General features: G+C 36.1%; 1 protein-coding gene and 1 long non-coding RNA gene across 3 annotated transcripts in view; both read right to left on the reverse strand.

The window, feature by feature from the left end:
* xirp2a (xin actin binding repeat containing 2a) overlaps positions 1 to 24135 on the reverse strand; it is a 62488-nt gene extending 38353 nt beyond the window's left edge. For both annotated transcript variants that reach the window (XM_087256602.1, XM_087256601.1), the window contains exons 1-2: positions 23808 to 24135; positions 1495 to 1591 (exon numbers count right to left, since the gene is read on the reverse strand). In XM_087256602.1, the coding sequence (XP_087112728.1) occupies positions 1495 to 1591; positions 23808 to 23993 (283 nt within the window). In that variant the 5' untranslated portion in view covers positions 23994 to 24135. The remainder of the gene's footprint in view (positions 1 to 1494; positions 1592 to 23807) is intronic.
* LOC147843375 (uncharacterized) overlaps positions 1 to 24706 on the reverse strand; it is a 704457-nt gene that overhangs the window by 396236 nt on the left and 283515 nt on the right. The gene's annotated exons all lie outside the window — the stretch shown is intronic.

Below are 24706 nucleotides of genomic sequence, written 5' to 3' on the forward strand. Positions count from 1 at the left end.
TTGTGGAAAAGCCGTTTGAGATGAGCTTTGGTTTGTCTACACCACCTGTTTTTGGTGGTTTTGTGTGTGTGTACTGTATATCAAAGGTACATTGTATGTTAATACTTAAAAAACGTTAATTATTGAAATATTGTAGTTTACTGTAAATTTACAATCATTTTAACTGTATTTTAACACAGCCACCATTTATTTTACAGTTCGTTTTTTTCACAGTGGATTTCATGCATCAATAGAAAGCAGCTAAAACACTGCTATTTAGATTTAGGAAGAAATATGAGTATTGATTAAGAAATTAAGACTCTTAATCAAGCACTAGCATCCACACAGCTGTTATTGTTTAACAAAACTGTTACAGTGTATCCGTGTTAATCAGATAGTTCACTTAAAAGTAAAAATGTACTCATAGTTTGCTCTGCTTCAAATGGCTCCAAACCTTTTTGAGTTTCTTAATTCTGTTAAACCTATAGCAGATATTTTGAAGAATGATGAAAACTGGTAACCATAGAACTTCCATAGTAGGAAAAATAAATAGTCAATATGGAAGTCAATAGTTACCAGTTTTCATTATTCTTCAAATATCTTCTTTTAGGTACAACAAAATGCAGACAAAGTATTGGTTTGGACTAAGTAAAGGTAAGTTTAAAGTATATTTGGGTGAACCATCCCTTTATGAGTACAAAATAGACACTTACACTGAATTAATAATTGGAAAAATGTTAATAAAACGTCACGTCACTATTTCAGTCACCAATTGAATGAGGAAATTATATTTACAAAGTGCATAAACATATCAAACTTCTGTTTTAATACAAACAAGGGAAATTTAACCGCAATTGTGTTCACTTTGTCACACAGCTCCGATCTGATATGTGATTAAACTAGTAAAGGAAGTAAAAAAAGTAAAAGAAATAGGACTACAACACAAAGCCAAACATGCATACACACATACACTCAACGGCCACTTTATTAGGTATATCTGTCCAACTGCTCATTAACGCAAATTTCTAATCCACCAATCGCATGATGTCTTGAACAAGACAATGAGTTAGTTCCCTGTACTCGAATGGCCAGTCAACAAAGCTCAATCTAATAGAGCACTTTTGTTAAGTGGTGGAACGGGAGATTCGAATCATGAATGTGCAGCCAACAAATCTGCAGCAACTGTATGATGCTATCCTGTCAATATGGACCAATATCTCTGAGGTAAACTTCCAGTACCTTGTTGAATCTAAGGATAAAGGCAGTTCTGAAGGCAAAATAGGGTCCATCAGGTACTAGTAAGGTGTACCTAATAAAGTGGCCGATAAGTGTATAGGACATGCATGAGCACTAAAGGTGAAATCTGTCATCACAGTTGTCATCATGCTAGACTGCAATGTGTGAAGTATTTAAACATGTCACCTTTACACACACACACACACACACACACACAAAATCAAAAACTTTGCGGTTTAATTTAAAAAGATTGTAAATTAAAAGCTAAAAGATACTCACAGACACCAAAGTTTGAATCCTGATTCGACATTTTTTCCCCAACACCTCGATGGCTGTCTGCAACTCTTTCAGTGGATGAATGTGAACCACTCACTTCCTAGAGAGAGAAATAGAGGTAGAGAGAGAGAGAGAGGTAGAGAGAGAGAGAGAGAGAGAGAGAGAGAGAGAGAAAGAGCCAGGTGTGGTTAGTGAACACTTTCTAGTCCGTGTTTCGTTTGCATTCACCACCAGCTCCACAAGACATCGAACAAAAGTTCAGAAGCGAGGCTGTGCTACATGAAGCGTGTGCGCGTTTGTTTTGTCTGTTTATCATTAACAGTAGATCAACAAGGCTTAGTTTTAGAGTTACATAAGCAAGAGTTCACCTGAAAGCTGTCACCGAGTCAATAGTAGTGCCCTTGAAAGAGGAACATGAATAGGGAAGGAGACTGAAGCATGGAAATAAACTGCCAACAGTAACCATATTCATTTACATAGAAACAAAATGAAATATATTTTTATACAGTTTGTATGAGTGTATTTTATTATGTGAATCATGACAGGCAAATACATTCGTCTGTTTACTTAAACACTGGTGTGCAAAATACTTCAGACTGCCATAAAAGCAGTAAGTACTCTTTTTCAGATTTACTTGAGTCCAAACTTATATGTATGGATGTATACATTTAAAAAAATATTTTGCTGCTTGTTTATTCATTCATTCATTTTCTTTTCGGCTTAGACCATTTATTAATCAGGGGTTGCCACAGTGTAATGAACGCCCAAATTATGCAGCATATGTTTTGTGCAGCAGATGCCCTTCCATCTGCAACCCATCACTGGGAAACACCCATACAATCTCATTCAAACACATACACTACGGACAATTTCATACATTCATTCATTCATTTTCTTTTTGCAGCTTGCTCAAGCTACCAATTTAAAAGGAGCTGACACAACATAATTCCTGATTTTTGGGGAATAATATAATTGTTTTATGTTGAATACACTTACAGTTAATTTAACTTAATCGATTTGTGTTGGGACCACATGAATGAATTGTGTGGGACCCTGCATTTTTTTTACTGTATGCATCAAATGTAAAAGTACTTACTAATGAATGTTTATTTTGGTTATTATTTAAAACAAAAACATTTTATTATCAGATATTGTCATACACCACACTGTAAAAAAATCCTGGTTGCCGAAATGTGTATTAGATGTTTTCCAGAACTGGGTTGCAGCTGAAAGTGCACCCGCTGTGTAAAACATATGCTGGAATAGTTGTTGGTTCATTCCGCTGTGGCGACCCCAGATAATCAGGGACTACGCCAAAGGAAAATGAATGAATGACTGAGACTCGCTCTGACTGGATGATTTGACCGTTATTAACTGGAGATGAACTCTAACTGGAGCATTTGAATCAGTGAGTTAATAACTGGAGTTTCACTCTGACCAAATTATTTGGATCAGTTAATCATTACCTGGAGACTTGCTCTGAATGGATCATCTAAATCAGTGTTAACAAGTTTCATGGCTTACATTTGCTCTCTGCTCTCTCGACTTTTGCTGATGAAAATTCAACTGTGCATTTTATCAAAGTGACAATTTTAGTGTTTTGAAAAAATACATTGTAGATTAAATAATAGAATCAAGTCTGTAAAATAACAGGAAAAGTACTGATAGTTTATTACCAACAAACCAGACAAGATTTAAGATTTAAACTATTAAAGGCTCTTTTTTCATTTTACATTTTCGATCAAGCAAGGAAGCATCAAGGTCCCACGATGCAATAAAAAAATAATAATACGTTGGTAGCACGTTCGCCTTACAGCAAGAAGATCACTGAGTCACGTGGGTTTCCTCCGGGTGCTTATAGGTTTCCCCCACAAGTCCAAAGATTGGATAAGCTAAATTGTCCGTAGTGTATGTGTGTGTGAATGAGTGTGTATGGGTGTTTCCCAGTGATGGGTTGCAGCTAAAAGGTATGCGTAAAGCATATGCTGGAAAACTTGGCGGTTCATTCTGCTGTGGCGACCCCAGATTAATAAAGAGACTAAGCCGAAAAGAAAATGAATGAATGAATAAATAAATAATAATAAATAAATAAATAAATAATAATAATAAAATATGAACCACAAAACATGGAAAATTGTTAAATTACATGTTTTTTAAAGCATATGCTGGAAAAGTTGGCAGTTCATTCTGCTGTGGCGACTCCAAATAATAAAGAGACTAAGCCGAAAAAAAAATTAATGAATAAATAAATAATAATAAATAAATAAATAAATAAATAATAATAATAAAATATGAATCACAAAACATGGAAAATTGTTAAATTACATGTTTTTTTTTACAGTTATCATCAAAGTAAACTACAGATTGGCAATAGGTCTTTTATATAATATTATTACCAGATGTGTGTTTGCTTTTTAATAGTAATGAGCAATAATAATCTAAAAATGTATGAATAAAAGTCTTCAACTTTCAATTTTGAAGCTCTAAACGGCTCAGGATGAAGATTTTTCCAAGTTTTAATATTTTTCCAAGAAAATCAACCCCTGTAAAAGTAGATGGAAACCAGGAACATTTTTATTTAAAAGCTTTATAAAAAGTTAAAAGCTTTAGTACATATTTCAAGCCTTGCAATTGTATGATTCACTTTTCATATGAGGAGCAGAATCACTTCTCAGCTGACATCAGCATTCACTTTCATTATGCGGAAAATATTTTTATGTGTGTTCTCCATGAAAGAGTGAGTAAGTGATCCTATCTGACATTAAAGTAAATACAAAACACACTCAATATATTCTATTTATGCCACACATCATATGTTTACACTACAGTAAAAATGAATTTGGTTACCTGGCACTCTGTTTCCTCTCTCTCTGTTTTGCTTCACAAAACAATTTGCAAATCAAATCTTCCCCGGTATCTGCACAACACATGCTGCTGAGAAAGAAAGTTCAGCCCATGAGGAAGGGGAAATCAACACTGTCCCACACATGCTAATGCAGATGCACATTGATTGTATCCTGTGGAGTCACATTTCACTATTCGGCTCATCTGGCATGAGACGCAAACAGAGACTGTCAAATACAGAGCCGGGGGTCACAGGCCAGCCTGCCCAGCAGAGAACAGGTGCTTTCGTTTACATACGACCAAAGGCCGAGTGTCACTTTATCAGTTATGCTGCAAGTCAATTAAAAGCTAACGGCTCTAAATGAAATAGAATAAACAGTCATGAAGGCTTCTCATCACCAAACGCATAGTATTTTGCCATACACACTCGAAAAATTACTTTTGCTCCTTATTTAAAATGAGTTGAACCAACACAGTTCTTAAGGTTTTTTTTTTTGGACAACTTAATTGTTTTATGTTCAATCCACTTAAGTTTGTAAACATGCAGGCATTTTTTACAGTGCACTGAAATAAAATGATTCATTGGATTTACAACACTTTAAGGTAAGTGGTTATAAACATGTTAAACTAACTAATTAAATTGAGTAATGTTCAACTTAATTGGTTTGTTTAAATTCAGCTCATATAAATTGTTTGCAACCACTTACCTTAAAAAATTTAATAAATTCAATGAATCATTTTTTTCAGTGTAGTTTATCTGACAGAAAGTTGAACACAAAAAAAGCGATTCTGTTAAATCTATTGAAGAAGTTACATTTTACCTGGATAACGATTAAAAGAGCTGTGCGCTATAATTCAGCTGAACGGAAGAGATATGATCTGTTTCTGGTCAATTATTTCCAACAGTGTGCATTTTTGGGAATCTAAATCAATCAAAGCTTATACCAAAGCCCTACTGTAAATGATTTACATGTACAAATCTTGCCAGTATTGTGTCAAAAAGTTTTCTTTACTACAAGTATGTGACATGTAAACAGATGGCCATACCATAGTAGTATGATACACTCTAAAATATGGTTAAAGTTCTTTTGTGTTAGTGGGGATGTCCTAATAATATAAACTAAGGATGCCCGATCAATCGGCAAGAGATTGGTATCAGCAGATAATTACTTTTTATGACCATACCTGTCAACATTGGTATGTGGAAAAAAAGGGATATAACCCCCCACCCCCCTGAATAGGTTTTGTTTTGATCGTAGCCCTAAAATGGTTCATTGTTTCATAAACAAAGAGGAACCACTTTAAGTTCTATCCAGCACCTTTGACAAATGATGCTATGTTTTGCTGTAAATGGGCATTTACTATTGGTATGACACACATTATTTTAGGATGACGTAGTACAGTTTCCTTTAAATACTGAGTAATGTTAATTAATTACATGTAATTACACTGAAAAAAAGTGTTGCATGCAGAACTGTTGCAAACTATTTTTTTTGTTTTGAATTTAAACAAACAAATTAAATTGAATAATGTTCAACTTAATTTGGTTTGTTTTAATTCAAAACAATTAAATTGTTTACAACCACTTAACGTAAAAAATGTAGTAAATCCAAGGAATCATCTTTGAATAATTTTTTTCAGTGTACTAAATGTTTAGGGTTAGAATGTGGGGTAGGTTTAGGGTTAGTTACATGTAATTATGCGTAATTTATTGTATCGTAATTACTAAAGTAAGTGCATGGAACATTTAACTGTCACCTTAAAATCAATTGTTACCTTACTATTTTTGGGAAATTTAAAATACATTGCTCTGGGTACGTTTCATTTAGTTTCACGTTGCATTTTAGATAACAGGTCCACTAGAGGGTGCTGTCTACATTTTTTGCATATCTGAAATACAATACTTTAGGCAGGGTTTCACTTTTCAATCTGTAATAGTAACAGTACCCTGAAGCATTACCGGTGTTGCATGTTTACTTAAAGAGGGGCCTTGGGGGGCCTCATAAGGAGAATACAATGTATTTTAATGCTGCGTTTTGATCAGAGGTTTGTTTAGCAAATGTGAAACCACCAATCGCGCTCTGATGCGCGCCAAATCAATCGCTTGAATGAGGTTGTCTCGGCTCAATTGAAACAAACTCTGGAGCGGATCAATTGTAGTGAGAAAGCGACACGATCTGAGCCCGGTTATATCACAGTGTTTTATGGATATGTAATAGGCATACTGCTATATGAAGAGAGAATTATAAGTAGGGCGGGAGGTCATTCCAGACATCCCAAGTCTCCCAGAAGTTTCAGTAGTCTCCCGCAAATGCATAGAAACTCCCGGATGCCTACAAATGAGTAATAATCTCCAGGAAATCTAAGGACAACGTTAATTTGATGTCTAATAATATCGTCAATTGACTTGGATATTTGGTGGATTTTAGGTTATGTTAGAAAGTGACCCAAATCCAACATCAAGCCAACATCTTAAACCAACATCATATTGACATCAAATACTGACATTTACTCATCAGCTATGGCAACCAAAATCCAACGTCTGATAGACGTCATAGTGGTAAAGTCCACACAGTGTCAAGCTGTAACATCGATATTTGGCTGATTTTAGGTTGAATATTGTTGTTGGCCTGACGTCAACATGGTTTTTATTTCCAAACAAAATGCAACGTCCCTACAATGTTGGGGTACAACGTCAATCTGACGTCATGTTAACATCCTGTGCCTGCTGGGCGTTTAAGGCCATTTCGGTCATTATACAGTAAACATCCGTCATCTTTTCATCAGTGACAGGCTGCTAAACAGACACTTTTAATGCGACCAAACGGTTTGCTGCAATTATAAATCACCCATGTCTTGAAGTAGTTCATTATGATGCAATTTACCTTCTTTGTGTGATTTGATTGGGCAAGAATCACAGGACTGACTTTTTTACTTAGCCAATCCCCACAGACAAGAAAAAAATGAGTAGCGACTGCAGGTTGAAGGAAAATAGTGGAGCTAAAGTATCAATACCCATGGACGCTACCCACTATGCCATCTTATTTCAACCTTATTTCACTACAGAGATCATGATATTCTATATGTATTTTCAAGACTGCTTTTCAGGCTCCCAACATGCCATTATTGTGTAAACCAATGGCGAAAACACAATGACAGTTTTCAGTTTTTAGTTTAGAGAAAGGTATTGTGTAAATAAGCCCTGAAATGAAAACATAATAAAAAGATATAGTCTAATAATAATAAAAGTAATAGTACACTGGTCACAAGTTGTTCTGAGTTTGCAGTCTATAAATGTGTATTTTGAGTAGTGTGACATTCTATATGCTTCATCACGGTTTACTACATTTGCTCAAATTACAAAATGCTCAAAATACACCAAACTGGAATTACCAGCATTTTACTAGCAATGGCCTCATTTTCATTTGAGAAATCTGGTCACTTTCACATGGGATAACGCTGAAAAATGTTGGAAAAAACAGCCATTGACTTCTAGAGTGTTTATAGATCCTTTGTGTTCAACAGAAGAAAGAAATTCATAAAAGTTTAGAACTTGAGTGTGAGCACATAGTGAGTAACTTATTTGTGTGTGTGTAAACTATCGCTTTAAATGTAGATGTGGTTACACATTTGTAGTGATGAAGTTAAAAACCACTATCTGAATCACTATCTGCAACTAGGCATTATACTTTTTTACAGTACAGAGATGATAAAGGTATCATTTTTAAAAACGTTTATTTTGAAAAACACTTCCAAAAGTTTGCATTTCTGGCTCCAAAACAGCATTATCATTTAGATCAACTGCTTAAAGTTCAAATGTTTTCAGTTTTTTGTTGTTAATGTTGTGCTATGTCATTCATTTTCCTTCTGCTTAGTCCCTTTATTTATCAGGGGTCGCCACAGTGAAATGAACCACCTACTTATCCAGCATATGTTTTACACAGCGTATGCCCTTCCAGCTACAACCCATATTGGCAAACGTCCATACACTATCATTCACACACATACACTATGGCCAACTTAGTTTATTTAATTCACCTATAGTGCATGTCTTTGAAATGTGGGGGAAACCAGAGCACCCGAAGGAAACCTACGCCAACACGAGAACATGCAAACTCCACTTCAGCCGGGACTCAAACCAGCAACCTTCTTCCTGTGAAGTGACAGTGCTAACCACTGAGCCACCATGCCACCCAAGTAAGGATTCCCTTTAATGTCTAATATGACCAAAAAGTGGTCATAAACAAATATTTCCTCAGTTCAGATGAGTAACAGCTTGGACCTGGAAACAGTATTCAAAGCTTCAAAACGAAACACATACAATTCATCACAGTATTCTATTTTTTTTTCTCAAAATACACCAAACATTTTTAACATTACTGCACAGGGCTGATTTAGCAATGTTCTTCATTTCATCAGCTCACCTCTGTGTGTTTTTTGTGTCTGTAAGGGGGTTTCCTGTTTTTGTAAGCACCGCTGAGAGTCTCCATTACTCTCCTGTCTCTGTGATAAGTGGACATATTTAAACATGAGTCACTGACCTGCTGTTAGAAAAACAAGACGCCAACCCCCCTCTCATACACATTCAAACAAATATATATCCACCTACATGCACAAACACAAATATTCCCCCCCCCGCAGTCTGAAAACAAACTCAGAGAATTTTCAGGAGGAAAGAAAGAGTGATATAGGATGACAGAACAAGGCTGCAGGTTCATCAGCATGAGGTGAGGATGTGGTATGATTAGCATTCACACATGAGATGACACAAAAACCCATAGCGAACATCCCTACCAACATGAACACATCTTTAAATCTTAGTTATTGTCCTCAGGCCTTGACCGGCAGCCTATGTTTTGCTTTATTTAACACATAAGGGAGCCAGAAACTGTCACAAGGCTCTGCTTTTAGCTTGAGCGTAACGCATAGCACAGGGATAGCTATAAAAGAGTGAGATGACAGCACCTAATACTTTCTACACTTTTAGCAGTGAAGTTACTGTGTTTGTGGGGTATATTTAGACATGGCAGGGCAGTGTGAGCTAGTGTTAGCCGGTAGCTTGAGTTATTCAAAACTACATGACGACAACGCTGCTGGAGAAAATCATTTTGAGTCACTCTTTGGTTTGTAAAAATACTATTAGAGTAACACACTTACAATGCACAAGGGTGTTAATAATGTAGAAATAATGATTATAATAAATTAGCGTTTAGCTAACTGCTATTTTAGGCACGTTACCAAGCAGTTTCGGAGGATGGATTTTTCTTGTTGTTGTTAAGTTTCACGTCTGGTATCTCTGCACATATTATGTGATATCTGCAGCTTTTGTCAGCTTTAAAAAGGTATTGGATATAACATTGCTCAGATAAGGTGTCTAAGCCATTTTAAGAGTTGTTCTCATTTTATGAGAAGTTCTCACGTTAACACATACCGCATGCTTTAGGCTGTAACCTCACTCTTTAGCACACCTATTTAAAAGAGCACTTATTTTGTAAATTATATTTTTCAAAAATTAATAATATATACACTATCTATGTTTTAAAATAAGCTTCTCCTGCTCACCAAGGCTGCATTTATTTGATAATAAAACAGTACAAATTGTCAAATTGTGAAATGTTATTGGACTATAAATAAACTGTTCAAAGGTAGTTCATTCATTCATTTTCTTGTCGACTTAGTCCCTTTATTAATCCGGGGTCGCCACAGCAGAATGAACCGCCAATTTATCCAGCAAGTTTTTACGCAGCGGATGCCCTTCCAGAGGCAACCCATCTCTGGGAAACATCCACACACACTCATTCACACACACTACGGATAATTTAGCCAACCCAATCCACCTGTACCGCATGTCTTTGGACTGTGGGGGAAACCGGAGCAACCAGAGGAAGCCCACGCGAACGCAGGGAGAACATGCAAACTCCACACAGAAACGCTAACTGAGCCGAGGCTCGAACCAGCGACCTTCTTGCTGTGAGGCGAACGTGCTACCCACAGTGCCACTGCGTCACCCTGTTCAAAGGTAGTTTATAATTCAATTTAATAATTTATTCCAGTGATTTTAAAGATTACCTTTCAGCTTCATTACCCCAGTCTTCAGTCACATGATCCTTCAGAAATCACTCTAATATTTATAATAATAATAATAATAATAATTATTATTATTATTGTTGTTATTGTTGTGAATGGTAAAAGTGTGGAAAGTAAATGGTAAAAAGTAGCACTGTCGCCTCACAGCAAGAAGGTCGCTGGTTCGAGCCCTGGCTGGGTCAGTTGGCATTTCTGTGTGGAGTTTGCATGTTCTCCCCGTGTTGGCGTGGGTTTCCTCCAGGTGCTCCGGTTTCCCCCACAAGTCCCAACACATACACTACAGGTGAATTAGAAAAGCTAAATTGTCCATAGTGTATGTGTGTGAATGAGAGTGTGAGGTTGTTTCCCAGCTTTAGGGCATCCGCTGCGTAAAACATATGCTGGATAAGTTGGCGGTTCATTCCGCTGTGGTGCCCCCTGATTAATGAAGGGACTAAGTCGAAAAAGAAAATGAATAAATGAATGCATGGTAATAGTGATAAAAGTAATAATGACTAGAAAATGCATACAATAAGAACAAAGTTATTTTAAAAGTGTTATAAATATTTTACGATTATAAATTATATATAATAAATGCCACCATAATGAACAAAAAAAAAAATCTTTAAAAAAAAGACATGAAAAAAAAAACTTTTGGTATATATTCTTAGGTACAAATTTAATGTAAGTTAATTGTAATGAAACGAGAAACATTATTTTTTATATTATATTTGTATTTTGCATTTATTTTTTTATGAAATCCGTGCTTCAGAATGCTTTAAAATATGGTAAAAATATTCTGCATGTATTGACAAGCATCTGACTAAAATATAGTTTGATAACTATTATGCCATATTGTTTGTTGTAGTGAATTTTCATTTTTAATTAACAAGTATTTGTTTGCATTTGTTTCTATTTTAATGTAATGTTTATTAATTCATTTTCTTTTCTAAGTCCCTTTATTAATCAGGGGTCGCCACAGCGGAATGAACTGCCAACTTATCCAGCATACTGTATGTTTTACGCAGCGCATGCACCTCCAGCTGCAACCCAGTACTGGGAAGCATACACACACATATACACTATACACACAAATACACTCATACACTATGGCTAATTTAGTTTATTTACTTCATCGACAGCACGTGTCTTTGGACTGTGGGGAAACCAAAGCACATGGAGGAAACCCATATCAACAGAGGGAGAACATGCAAACTACACACAGAGACGCCAACTGACCCAGCCGGGGCTCGAACCAGTAACCTTCTTGCTTTGAGGTGAAAGTCCTAACCACTTCAGCTTTATTCAAAATATCCTCTTTTGTGTTTAACAGAAGAAAAGAAAATCAAAAAGGTTTGGGACTACCTGAAGGTGAATAAATACTGTGTAAATTTTCATTTTTGAGTGAACTTTTCCCTTCAAAACACCAAAGACTTTCACGCTGGATTATTCTAGCATTTTCTCCAGGAAGTTTCACACTGTTCTTTGTATCCTGATTACACATAGTTGCTAGAAAGAAAACAAACAACATTAGATCCTAAATGCTGTGAAGAAATGTGTTTATATCGAGACTACATTTCCAGACAGCAGTCAATCGGTTTCTATTACGCTTAAGCTATTCCATTGCGTTAGCAGCATTCTTTTCCATGCTGACATTAGCCAGATATATTAGGTTTAAAGAGAATAATTAGACGCTAAAACATGTAATAAGTATTAGTTCGCAGTAGAAACAATGCAGCATTACAGTTTTTCTCAAATGCTAAAACACATTTCACAAACATTTCCTTCATGTTCCCCAATGTCTAAACACAGCACCCCTTTCTAAAGCTACATAAACACAACCCCACCTTATCACTTCAAAACTCAAACTTTTACACCAAAAGAGCAGCACGAAGCTTTCAAAAATGTAAACACTACACACATCATTGCACACTACAGCAATACAATTGAAAACACAATGCTCAATTTGTGAAAAGGTTCTTTGTTTCATAACTGCCAATGCATGTTTTTAGAAACTTTACAGTAACAGATGTTTTTAGATCTCTGCAGAGGATTAGGCATTTAGATTTGTGAGTTTCATATGAAGAGTATAAATCTATAGAAAACACTGCATGTACACCACTGTAACACAACTCAATGCAAAAACAGAATCGATTGCACACAACAGTACTCTAGAAAACATTATCAGGGTGTGAAGTTTTTTTATGTACTTTATTCACACCACAATCACTGTGCAGCATCATGTCACTGAGCTGCATCGGGCCACATCACCTCATCCACATCCCAGGCTACAGTATATTGTTATTTGCCAGGCACAGTGGGAAAAACACCCTGGAATGGCAAACCCATCCTTGGAAGGCCTCCAATGGGATGTTAACACAGGTCATCTCTCTATTGCATTGTTGTCTGTCATAAATCTCTACGAAGAGAAGAACCCCTCTATAAGATACAAGAAAGGGGACTAGGGTGGCTGAGAGATGTTTAAAAAGTGGTCACTGCTGGTGATAAACCACTCTCTGATTTGGTTTATTCTGTGGAAGCTGCGCTGATGGTCGTGGGGAGTGGAGAACATGAGTCTGATTCCAGCGACGCTCCAGGGACAGACGAGTCTTCGCTGAGGCCATCTTCCAGCCTAAACCACGGCGAATGAAGCTCTGCACAAGACTTTTGGCCAGCGGAGAAATTAAAATGGTCGTGCCCAACTGGGTCTGGTTCCCTCAAGGTTTTTTTTCTTCACTCCCATCAGGTGAAGTTTTTTTTCCCTCTCCATTGTCGCCACTGCCTCGCATGGTTCAGGATTGGTAGAGCTACGCATCGATGAATTTGCTCTTCAGTGTTTGAACTCTCAGTAATGATTAAATCACACTAAACTGAGCTAAACTGAACTGAACTGAACTTAAACACTAAAAACTGAACCACACTGTTCCAGTTACTATGACCATTTATGTGAAGCTGCTTTGACACAATCTACATTGTAAAAGCGCTATACAAATAAAGCTGAATTGAATTGAATTGAACATTGTCCCAACTGATCACATAAATGTGATGTGCTGGCCCAGGATGGTGTTGTTGCTGGTCCAGGAGGATGTCTCTTAGCTCCTCTAGGAAAGTGAGGAGACTTTGGGTGTTGTTAGACCCAAGGACATCATGCCAGTGGACAAGTCGCTCCGAACCCATGGCCGCACAAAGATAATATTACCTCTCCCCCGTTGGCCAGGAACCTCGGTGATGGCTCTTTGACCAATGATGTTACGTCCTCTTTGCCTTCTTTTTGCAGGTTGAAGCCAGCCTCATCCAGGAAGAGGTACTCATGAGGTCTGGCCATCGCATGCAACTGTAATATCCTCTGTGAAAATGTGAAAGTTCACAGATGTTCAGAACAACAATCAGGTAGCACAGTATTGTGCAGAGGTAATGTGGGCCACTAAACAACACAGTATGTCCAATAACTGTACTGTGAACATAGATGTATACTTTCACAAACTCATAACATAGGTCTTTGTGTCGCGCAGAGTTGCGCTCAAAAGGAACTCTAAAGACCTGTTTCATTCGCATTTTATGGAGCTGGAGAACTTGGTCTATTGTGGCCAAGCTGACATCATCAGTGCTTTCAAAGTTGACATTATCGGCAATGACTTTTTCTCTGATAAACTAATACTTAGTATAAACTAATACTTAGTACTAATACTTGTATACTAATACAACTACTTTCATAGGCCACGGTGAGCCTACTCAGGTTTGAACGAATTCTTAGGCTGCGTCTGAAACCGCATACTTCCATACTATATAGTACGCTAAAATCAGTATGCAAGCCGAGTAGTTTGTCCGAATTCATAGAATTCGAAAATCAGTATGCGAGAAGTACCCGGATGACTAACTACTTCTGGCGAGATTCTAGAGTGCGCATCCCATGCATGCTGCGCTATCCCATGATGCCCTGCGAGCAAATTCATGAATGGGAGTAAAACGACGCAATTGACGCAGGTAGGTCACGTGACCGTGACAAAATGGCAGATGTATTACGTACGAATTCCATTCATACTTTTCACGTTCATACTGTATAGAACGTACTTTTTCTAACGGCCGAGTAGTACGTTTAAATTCAAATTGCAATACCTACTGAGCAGTAGGCGGTTTCGGACGCAGCCTTAGTCCTGCTTCAGCCATTGTCATTCCATGAACAATGACATGGTCAATGACTATTGCGTTCATCTCGTCCGTAATGATGGTACGAGGTTGTCTTGCTCTATCTTCTAGACCTTCTCCTCTCCATTTGTTGGCCTGCTCCTCTTCCTCCTCCGACTTGAACTCCTCCTGCTCGTTGGCCTGCTCCTCTTTCTCCATGGCCAGCTCTTCTCCCTCCTCTGACTTGAATTCCTCTTCCCCTGGCTCTGCCTTCATCCATTGTGTTTGTTTGAAATCTTCAGCAAACTGTGCACTCTGAACTTGCTTTTATACATGTGGTCACAGCATTAGCAACAAGTGTCTTCAAGTGTCTTCACACGTCAGGTGTGTTCATTGTGTCCTAACATTGCTGACTGTGGCAAGCATTTTGCATCACATGAGCTTTTATTTGAGAATATAAGCAGAATTCTTTTGCAACTTGTGTTTTAGCAAGGAAAAGTGTCTAGATTTATGAGAACAGAGGATTGTGTTTTTTAAATTGTGTCTTCATGTCTACTGGAAAATGATGGATAGATTTAGTAGATGTGTTTAGACAACTGGTCATTTGGTTTAGAGGAGTGGCTTTTGTGTTTTAGCATTTGAGAAAAACTTTATCACTGTGTAGTAGAATAGCAGGCATGCCCTCTTACATTTGTTTATAATGACATCTACTGGAAAGAATGCGCAGCTGCAGCCTGCTGACGAGAGCTAAATGTTACATAAACCTCAGATGAACCTAAATTAAAATCCAGCTCGACTTTAAACAGGATGTGAGGATTTGTGTTTGTTTCTGCTCTAAAGTGGCTGATGAATAACAGGAGGAGGATTTCACGTCTGAAACGAAAGTCTCTTTCTGACAGGCTTTAATCATGGCAGTCTGTCTGTATACCCTCACTGAGTAATAATGAATGAGAGAGACACAGAGAAAGAGAGTGTGAGTGAGCGAGTGAGTGTATGTGTGTGAGTGTGTCTTTGCAAAGGGATCATGAAATATTAATAACCTCCGTGGGGTGGAGAGGTCATGTTTCAGATAGAAAGGATAGATGGATCTCTCGCAATCTCTCTCCTCTTCCTGTGTTTATCCAGCCAACAATTAGCCACTCAATCAGGAACAACAGTCATTCATGCTGCTCTGCTCATGTCCAGGATAAAAAAACTCCTCTAAATCTAGTCTCCAGCGTCTGATCTGGCGGTCAAGACTGTTTCAACACCAGGATGAAGAAATATACAACTTGCTCTCATGCCAAATACTTTAGCTGATTTTTCTCAAGCTTTTTGTAGGGAGTATCTGGAAGACCTTTACAAAAATGCGCAACAGTGGTTTCCATCAAAATAGTAAAAATAAATAAATAAATAAAACAACCTTGTGGTTCACAGGTGTTTTTCAAATTGTTTTATAAGCATATAAGCTGCAAGTATTTGTATTTTTGCCTGAACACGAACAAAACAAGAGGTTATGTTGACTGGTTCTTCCAACCAAGTAAAACTAAACCTCTTAACATTAACCTAGATGGGCTCGGCTGTAGAGGTCCAGGTCAAACTAAAGAACTTTGGGGTAATATTTGACAAAAATATAACATTTGATCCCCACATGCTGTCAAAGACATTTTTACATCTTAAAATGATTTCACAAATCCGCCCCATGCTGTCTTTTTCTGTGACTGAAAAACTGAGTTCCTGCTTGAACTATTGCAATGCCTTACTAGCTGCCGTTTCCAAAAGTAACATCAATAAACTACAATATGTCCAAAACTCAGCGGCCAGAATTCTGACAGAGACAGAGAAATCAGAGAACACATTACTCCTGTTTTGGAATCTCTCCGTTGGCTACCATTCAGATTTCGTATTGATTTTAAAATCCTCATGCTCACAGTACATACAAGGCCCAGCATGGTTTGGCTTCACTCTGTCTGGCTGAACTCTTAACTTGGTACTCCCCTTCATGTGACCTCCATTCCTCTGACTCTGGTCTTTTAACAGTGCCCTCCACTCGTCTACGTTCTATGGGTGACTGAGCTTTCGCATCTCAGGCTCAGAGGCTCTGGAACCCTCTACCCCATGACATTAGACACGCTGAATCTTTTAAATTGTTTAAATCATCCTTAAAAACTTTACACCCGCCATATTAATATGGCCTAATTTTGCCATATTGTGCCAAACCCCACACCACACACCAGCTGATTGGTGGAGAGAAGACAGCGTGATGCAGCGTTTTTCCCGGGAATCTCCCGCATTTCAGACCTATCTCCAGCCACCCTCCCATTTTGAAATTTCTTTTGTAAAATTCCTGTAATTTCACCTCCAAGTTCCTCAGTTTTTTGGTACAGTCTATAACACCACCGGATTGTCCACTTTGGTACAGTGTCCAATTGTAGTGGCTGCCTGAAATCCAGTGTATAGTACAGTTACTTAGCTGTGTTTTTCAGACACCTTATCCCCATATATATATATATATATATATATATATATATATATATATATATATATATATATATATATATATATATATATATATATATATATATATGTATGTATATATATATATATGTATATATGTATGTATATATATATGTATGTATGTATGTATGTATGTATGTATGTATATATATATATATATATATATATATATATATATATATATATATATACACACACACACACACACACACACACACACACACACACACACACACACACACACACACACACACACACACACACACATATATACACACACACACACACATATACAGTAAGATTAGATTATGAAAGAGATTAATTAATCATTTATGGGACAATGATAATTGAAACTAAACAGCATTGACTAACACTTAGGTATGGGGAACAAATATTCACTATTAATCATTAACATTTGACTTAATGAACACCTAACGTAAAGCGTATTCATAGTAAGGTAGTAGTTGTAGGCATTAGAGTTTGACATGAATATAGAATATGGTCTTAATTGTACATGGCAGATCTACAAATGGTGATGTGCTAAGCCATGTTTATTTTACTCTTATTAGTTAATATAAAACTACCTATGTTTAATATGCAACATAACTAAGAAATAAACATAGAAATGCATATGGGGAACAAATGTGATGAACATTGGACAATCCTGATGTTACTGTAGAAACCTACAGCTTTACCAATTGCTAACACACTATTTTTCAAACTGGGCTGGTTTTATCAAAATACTTAACACAATTCACAAAACCACACACCCAAACTGAAAATTAGCTCATATATCCTGCAAAATGAAGCACTGCAAACAAAACTACACATAGCATTATCAAAATCAAACGTTTGCATGAAAGCACACACTTCATTCATATTTCCAGATTTTTGCCAACACACTGTAGGGCATAATGAAAAGCACCCCCAACTTTAGAATGCTTTGCCATAATACTAAAATATGTATCAGATTGTTCACATGCACATAAGTATTTGTAGGTACACACACATGCTGTTGCAACATTTTTTATTTATATTTATTTTATATATATATATATATATATATATATATATATATATATATATATATATATATATATATATATATATATATATATTTATATATATATATATATAGGGCTTGGACAATGCAGGCTAAATATTTTATTTTACAGTAGAGTATATTGTACAGGAAACTTGTACAGTTCATGAATAGCTGCTGTCATACACTAAGTAAAGAGGTGTCACCCATATAACATGGGGTATATTACATGTGTACTACATAAAATTTTGGTTACCTATCTGTTCTCCAGTCTAAAGGTCCGGATAACAGGGCCGACAGTAAAAAGACTCAAGTTTGATTGCACTCTCTGTCCAGCTTCACGGATTGTTAGCCCATGTTTGATAACATGATCTACTAAGGTTGCTCTGATTTTTTTTTTAAAGTGTTTGTCTTCTTTGGCCATGAAGTCCTCTACCTGCTCCACCCCTACCTCCCACTCTTCCTCCCCCTCTTATTCTCAACCTCTTTCTTCCTCTCTCTGCAATGTCTTCCATTGTTGTTGTAAAAAAAGGTTCTCACCTGTTTTTTTTTCATAGTGCACTTACAACCTGATTAAAGTGTTAACAAATAAATAATTGATTAATTAGCTCATGTAGTGTCATTTTAAATGCCAGCGTTTTAAAATGGCAAACGTGATGCAGAGAATTGTTTTCAGTGCAGTTTAGAAGTAAAGAGTTTCATTTTAAAAGGCAAAATGTGTGTAAAGCAGAAAATGTGTTTAGATTTTTGGAGACTTGCTTTGAAGATTTGCTCTCTGTGTGTCAGTTTGAATAATTGTGCTGTGCAAGTCATTTTAGTGTGTTCACAATTGGAAAAAATACTGCAATCAACCTATGATAAAGTATAATTGACCTATATAATAATAAAATATAACAAAAAACTACATTTTTTTTATTTTTAATTTATTTTATTTTTGAATTTGAATTTATTTTATTTAACAGGGACAAAGCTCATTAATAAACAGTAAAACTGTAAATAAGCCTGAGTTAGACCTAAAATAAAAAACACAGTGATAATATGTGTTGTATTCCAAAAATATCATAAAAAATTGAACAATAACATTTAACTATCTGTTCCTATCTGTTCATGTGTGTTGTATGTGTATGAGTAAAATCAAACTATTCTAAACTATTCTAAACTATTCTAAACTAAATTCTTTTCCTTATCTTTATATCTCTATATCTCTCCTATTTTCTTCTGTTGCTTTTACTCTGCCCACACACACACACACACACACTACCCACATGCAAATTATAGGGTTATTTATACCAAAGCCAAAGCCAGTGTTGCAGAAAGAACCCCAAAATAAGTTTTAAATAACACAGTGAAACCTTTTGTGCATGTGTGTGTATAAGAATGTCAGCGCACAGTTGCTCAGCTTCCCACAAGTTTATTGCCAGTAGCTGCTTCTGTTGTGTTGCTTTATTGTGTGTATTTATGTGTTTGTGTAAACTGTATTTCCAGATTATGACTTTTCTCTCTATCTCTATCTCTCTCTCACTCTCTCTCAGTGAGCTCCCAACAATTTAATTGAATGGATTAAATGTTCCTATGTAAAAAGGCCAACAAAACAAATGCTTTCCAAAGAATGAAAACTATGAAAGACACAGATTTCACTTGATCTCTCTCCTAATCTGCTGACTCTATTAATCATTTCATACTCCTTTTACCTATCCTTGTATCACGTCTTCCTCATTCCTGTCTCATTAATTTTGCATTCTTAACCATCCCATCAGTGTCACTTCACTGAGCTGTGACTGCTGAACACTGAACATCCAAAGTATGGTGATTAACAGGACTAAACTTTATGTTGGTTGACCAGTTTCACCAGGTTAGTCATGTTGGTAAACAGTTACAAACCAGAATAGACCAGTGTGAACTAGTCTGGAAAGTTATGTCAACCTAAGATGTTTTTGCTTAACCTGTGATTATGCATTGAAAACAGAAAATCTACTGTAAAATTGTTTACTTAATTTACTGCTTTACCGAATAAATAGTTGGAGTCAGAATTGTTAGTCCTCCTGAATTATTAGCCCCTGTATATTTTTCCCAAAATTTTTGTGTAACGTAAAGACGCAGAGCGGATTTGAACGCAACAACGGGGATCAAGTCTGGTGAAGAACGATTCCAGAAAGCAAGTACAAGACTAAAAACAAAAGCTAAAAAATAAAATAAACGAGAACTATAAAAACCAGGACGAGAATGTGGTAAAATCTAAAAACATAGCCAATCATTCAGTCAGTGGTCAGTCAGTCAACAGCGGCCTCTGTTGCTAATACGTGAGAACAGCAGTCGTGAATGGCACTCGCGAGAGAAATTTTAGATCTGAAAAAGTGTACACAGTTTGCGAAAACAAAAACTGCATAAAAACATAGTTCCTGGGACGTATTTTACTCTTTTCAGAAAAGTATATAGAGGTACGTAATCATAATGAGCCTGGGTTGAATAATATAGACCTTAAAATGTTTTTAAAAATTTTTAAAACTAGCCAAAATAAATAAAATAAGACTTTCTCCAGAGGACAAAATATTAGAAAATACTGCGAAAAATATCTTTGCTCTGTTTAACATCATTTGGGTAATAGTTGAATAAGAAAAAAAAAAAATCACAGGAGGCCAATCATTTAGATTTCAACTCTATTTGTCCAGTGTTTTTGAATTAGCAAGATAAAAAGTAGTGTGAAAGTAAAAATAACAAGATATTTTACATTGCAGAATCACTGAAAGTCCAAAGAGTAAAAATCCAGGTCACATTGCTTTTCCTTTCAAATCATTATCTCTCACTTTTAGCACATTAGCATGTGACTTTCACACGCGTTTTTCACACTTGGACTAGTTAGCCCTGAATCATTCTAAACCCTAAATTAACCTGAGTTATCTTGTTTCAAGTTTATATAGTCATGGGTATTTATAAATTGCCATTTCATACAGTTCTGTGCATTCTTTGGGTTCACATTAGGGGTGTGAATTAATACAGATCTCACGATTCAATTTGATAACGGTTATCAGGTCAGCAATTCAGTCAAAAGCACAATATGTAATTTTGTTTTATTAAAATGAATGTGTTGGGAAGCCAAGTTGATATTGTTTGACATGATTTGTGCTGAGCTGAGTTTGTTTTGACGCTTGCAGGTGTTAGCATACAATCATTAAAACAGCTATTGAAGTTTCTTAAGTTAGCGGTATTTCCTGCGTATTTTATTTGTGAGTAACACGCTTTCTATAATCTTTTCCAGTTCATGTTTGCCAGCATGTTCATAAAAGAGATTAAATTTTTTAAATATTAGGTGCATTTTTAATTATCAGCTTTTGTGTTTCTTTTTTCTCCCCCATTTATGTTAGTTTAACAAGCTAGCTTGACAAATGACATCACAGAAATGTCTGTAGGCTATGATCAATTATGGTCTAATAATGCATCAATGCAGAATTGACATCGTAAAGACAATTTATTTCATCACTTCAATTTATTTTACATCATTATTGAATATTTGTGGTGTCATTGATTTGATGATTTCAGCATTGCGCATTCTCAAATTGCCAACGAGTAAAGTTTTTTTCCCGTGTCTGGCCTTTTTGGATTATAAAGGTAAGTATAAATCACCTTTTCGCTCCAGTTCACTGTTTTCACTCAAATGCTGAACTTACTGCTCATATACAAAGCAGAATGTTGCAATGAGCGCTAAAAGATAAAAATGGAATAAAATTGGGGTTGAGAACAATAAACCTCAGTTAAACACATTGTGAAAAGCTCTAAAAATTACACCACAGAGACTGGAAACGTAGTAAGTGCAAATCGTTTAAAAGTAATACTTAAATGCAAAAAAAAAAAAAAGATCAGGGATAACAACCTGTCGCTCATAAAAGTCATTGATATGCAACTGTTTATTAGACCTTATACTTTGCCAAATATTTTTATTTTTATTTTTTTGGAAATTCATGGATATAAGCTATTATTTGAAGATATTGGGGGAAAGCTGAATTATTTTAAATAACAGCCTTCTTTTCTTTCTGTTCATCAATTTAAAAGATGTTTCATTTTTAACACTGCTAACAATAACAACCAATGTTTCTTCTCAATGATTTCTCTTATCATAAGACAATGAAGACTGGATAAATCAGCTTTGCAATCAAAGCAATACATATGTAAATATATAAAAACAGAGCACTAATTAAAAATCTAATTAATATTTCACAATATTATTGTTTTGTTATATTTTTGATAAAATGAATGCAGCCTTGGTGAACAGAAAGACTTTACACCAAACAAAAACTTTTTAATAGTGGCGCAGCTTTCTAAAATTTAAGCAAATGCACAATCCCATGTTATTTATTTTGTAATATATATCCAATTTATTTGGCTAACTGCATTTCCAACTCATTATCTGTTACTGTTTGCATGTTAGCAACTTACTGTTCATATACAAAGCGTGATTTTTCAATGAGTACTAAAAGATAATCCTCAGTTAAGCACATTGTGAAAAGCCCTAAAACTTATACATCCCAGACATTAGGAAAGTAGCAAATGCTTTAAAAATAATACATAAATACCAAATTTATTGGTATTAAATACCATTGTTCAAAGGTTCATGGGGAAAACGAAATTATTTAAAAGAATGTTCTTCTAAACTTTATGTTCATCCATTTAACAGACTGCTAATAATGAGCAATGATTTCTCTTATAATGTGACAATGAAGACTGGATGTTTCAGCTTTGCAATCAAAGGAATAAATATTGAAATCTATTAAAATGGAGCATTAGTTTAAAATAAATTGGATTAATATTTCACAAAATTGTTTTGTATTTTTGATCAAATGAATGCATCCTTGGTGAACAGAAGACACTTTACACAAATGCATTAATGAGCCCAATTAACCAAAAACTTTTTAATGGTTGTGTAGCTCTCTGAACTGTACGTTTGTTTCACAAAATGCACAATCCCATGTTGTTGTTTTTGTAATATGCCCAATTTATTTGGCTAACTGCATTTCCAAGTAATCATCTGTTACTGTTAGCTACTGAATAGGATCTCACAGACAGAAGTCCACAACTATTTTAAACAAAGAAACAAACAAACAAACAAAAACTAATCATTTAAATACTAAAGAATGATGTTAAGGGAAACAAACAGGCCCTCAATAAATGTCAGAAATATTTAGATTTTATTCAGAACACTAGGCAATTAGCATCTTATCAAAGAGGTCACACTTTACATTAATGTTTCATTAGATATTGTATTTACTATTATGAACTAATTATGCAGAATACTTGTACAGCATTTATTAAACATAGTTTTACATTTATTACTGCATAACTATGAACATCCACATTCATGCTTGTTAACAATAGTTAATACACCATGAGTTAAAATGAACAAACAATCAGCAACTTTATTTTGATTGACTAATGTTAACTAACAAAAACACTGTAATAAATGCATTCTTCATTGTTTGTCCATGCTAACGAATGCATTAACTAACCCTTTACTAATAAAACCTTATTGTAGAGTGTTACCAGATAACTGACTAGTTTGCAAAGTTAGTCATTGAAAAGAAACACTTTCTATGCTCTTTCACTTCCTCTTTCTCACTATGAATTGTCTCGTTTTTTGCAGCCACAAGTGAAATATCATAAAACAAACTGCACTTGATCAGCAGACAGACTCAAGAGCACACGACTAATCGTCTCTCCATTCTCATTCTTTCTCTTTCGCTCTGAGACTCACCACATGTTGCGCCGGCGGCTTCTCAAACATCTGCTTCAGGCTCCTGAGCGGGATGTCAAACTTCTCAATGCGCCTGTTCTCCTCCAGGTCCTCTTTTGCGTCCGCAGGCCTCAGGGTGAGAGGAGACGAGCGAGTGAACTCTCCTTCTTTCGACACCTCGGGTCCATTTCCTGATTGAGTTTCCATTGTTCAGGAAACCAGATATTCCAGCCTCCCCCACGAGAGCAGAAAAGAGGACCACGATTAAAAGACTGGACACAGAAAGAGAGAAGGAGAGAGAGAGAAAGCGAGAGAGGGATGTGGAGGAAGGAGTGCGTGGCACAGTTGTGGTGTCTAGGAGGCCGAACCAGACGGACAAACCGAGGACAGCCTTGAAGGAGGAGAAAAAGAAAGAAAAGGGGGAAAAAATGCTGCTGTGAACTCATGCTATGAGTTTCCTTCCAGTAAACACAATCACACACACATGGAGAATGCCAGAGTTAAGGGTTTCAAAGCACTGCAGTCGAGTAAAACATAATCACACACACAGACACACACACACACACACACACACACACACACACACACACACACACACACACACACACATGCAACCCTGCCAACAGGAAACGAACATCACCCCTGAACAAATCATGGAAACCTGACCACAGCCCAACTCACGGCTTTAACACCAACACCCTTTCCTTTCAGCACACACATATTTCCGAACAAGAGATTGCATCCTGCACAGACGGAACATTTCATAAAAGGACCATATTTAAATAAGGATAAATTACCTGAAAAATACAATTTGCTGTTAATTTACCAGCCTGATATCATGAGCAAATGTAAAAAAAAATTACATATTGGCTAAAAAAGTATTTAATTCATGCAATTTCATTCATTCATTTTCCTTAGTC

The sequence above is a fragment of the Danio rerio genome, chromosome 6 (assembly GCF_052040795.2).
Source record: "Danio rerio strain M-AB ecotype USA chromosome 6, GRCz13ab, whole genome shotgun sequence".
NCBI lineage: Eukaryota > Metazoa > Chordata > Actinopteri > Cypriniformes > Danionidae > Danio > Danio rerio.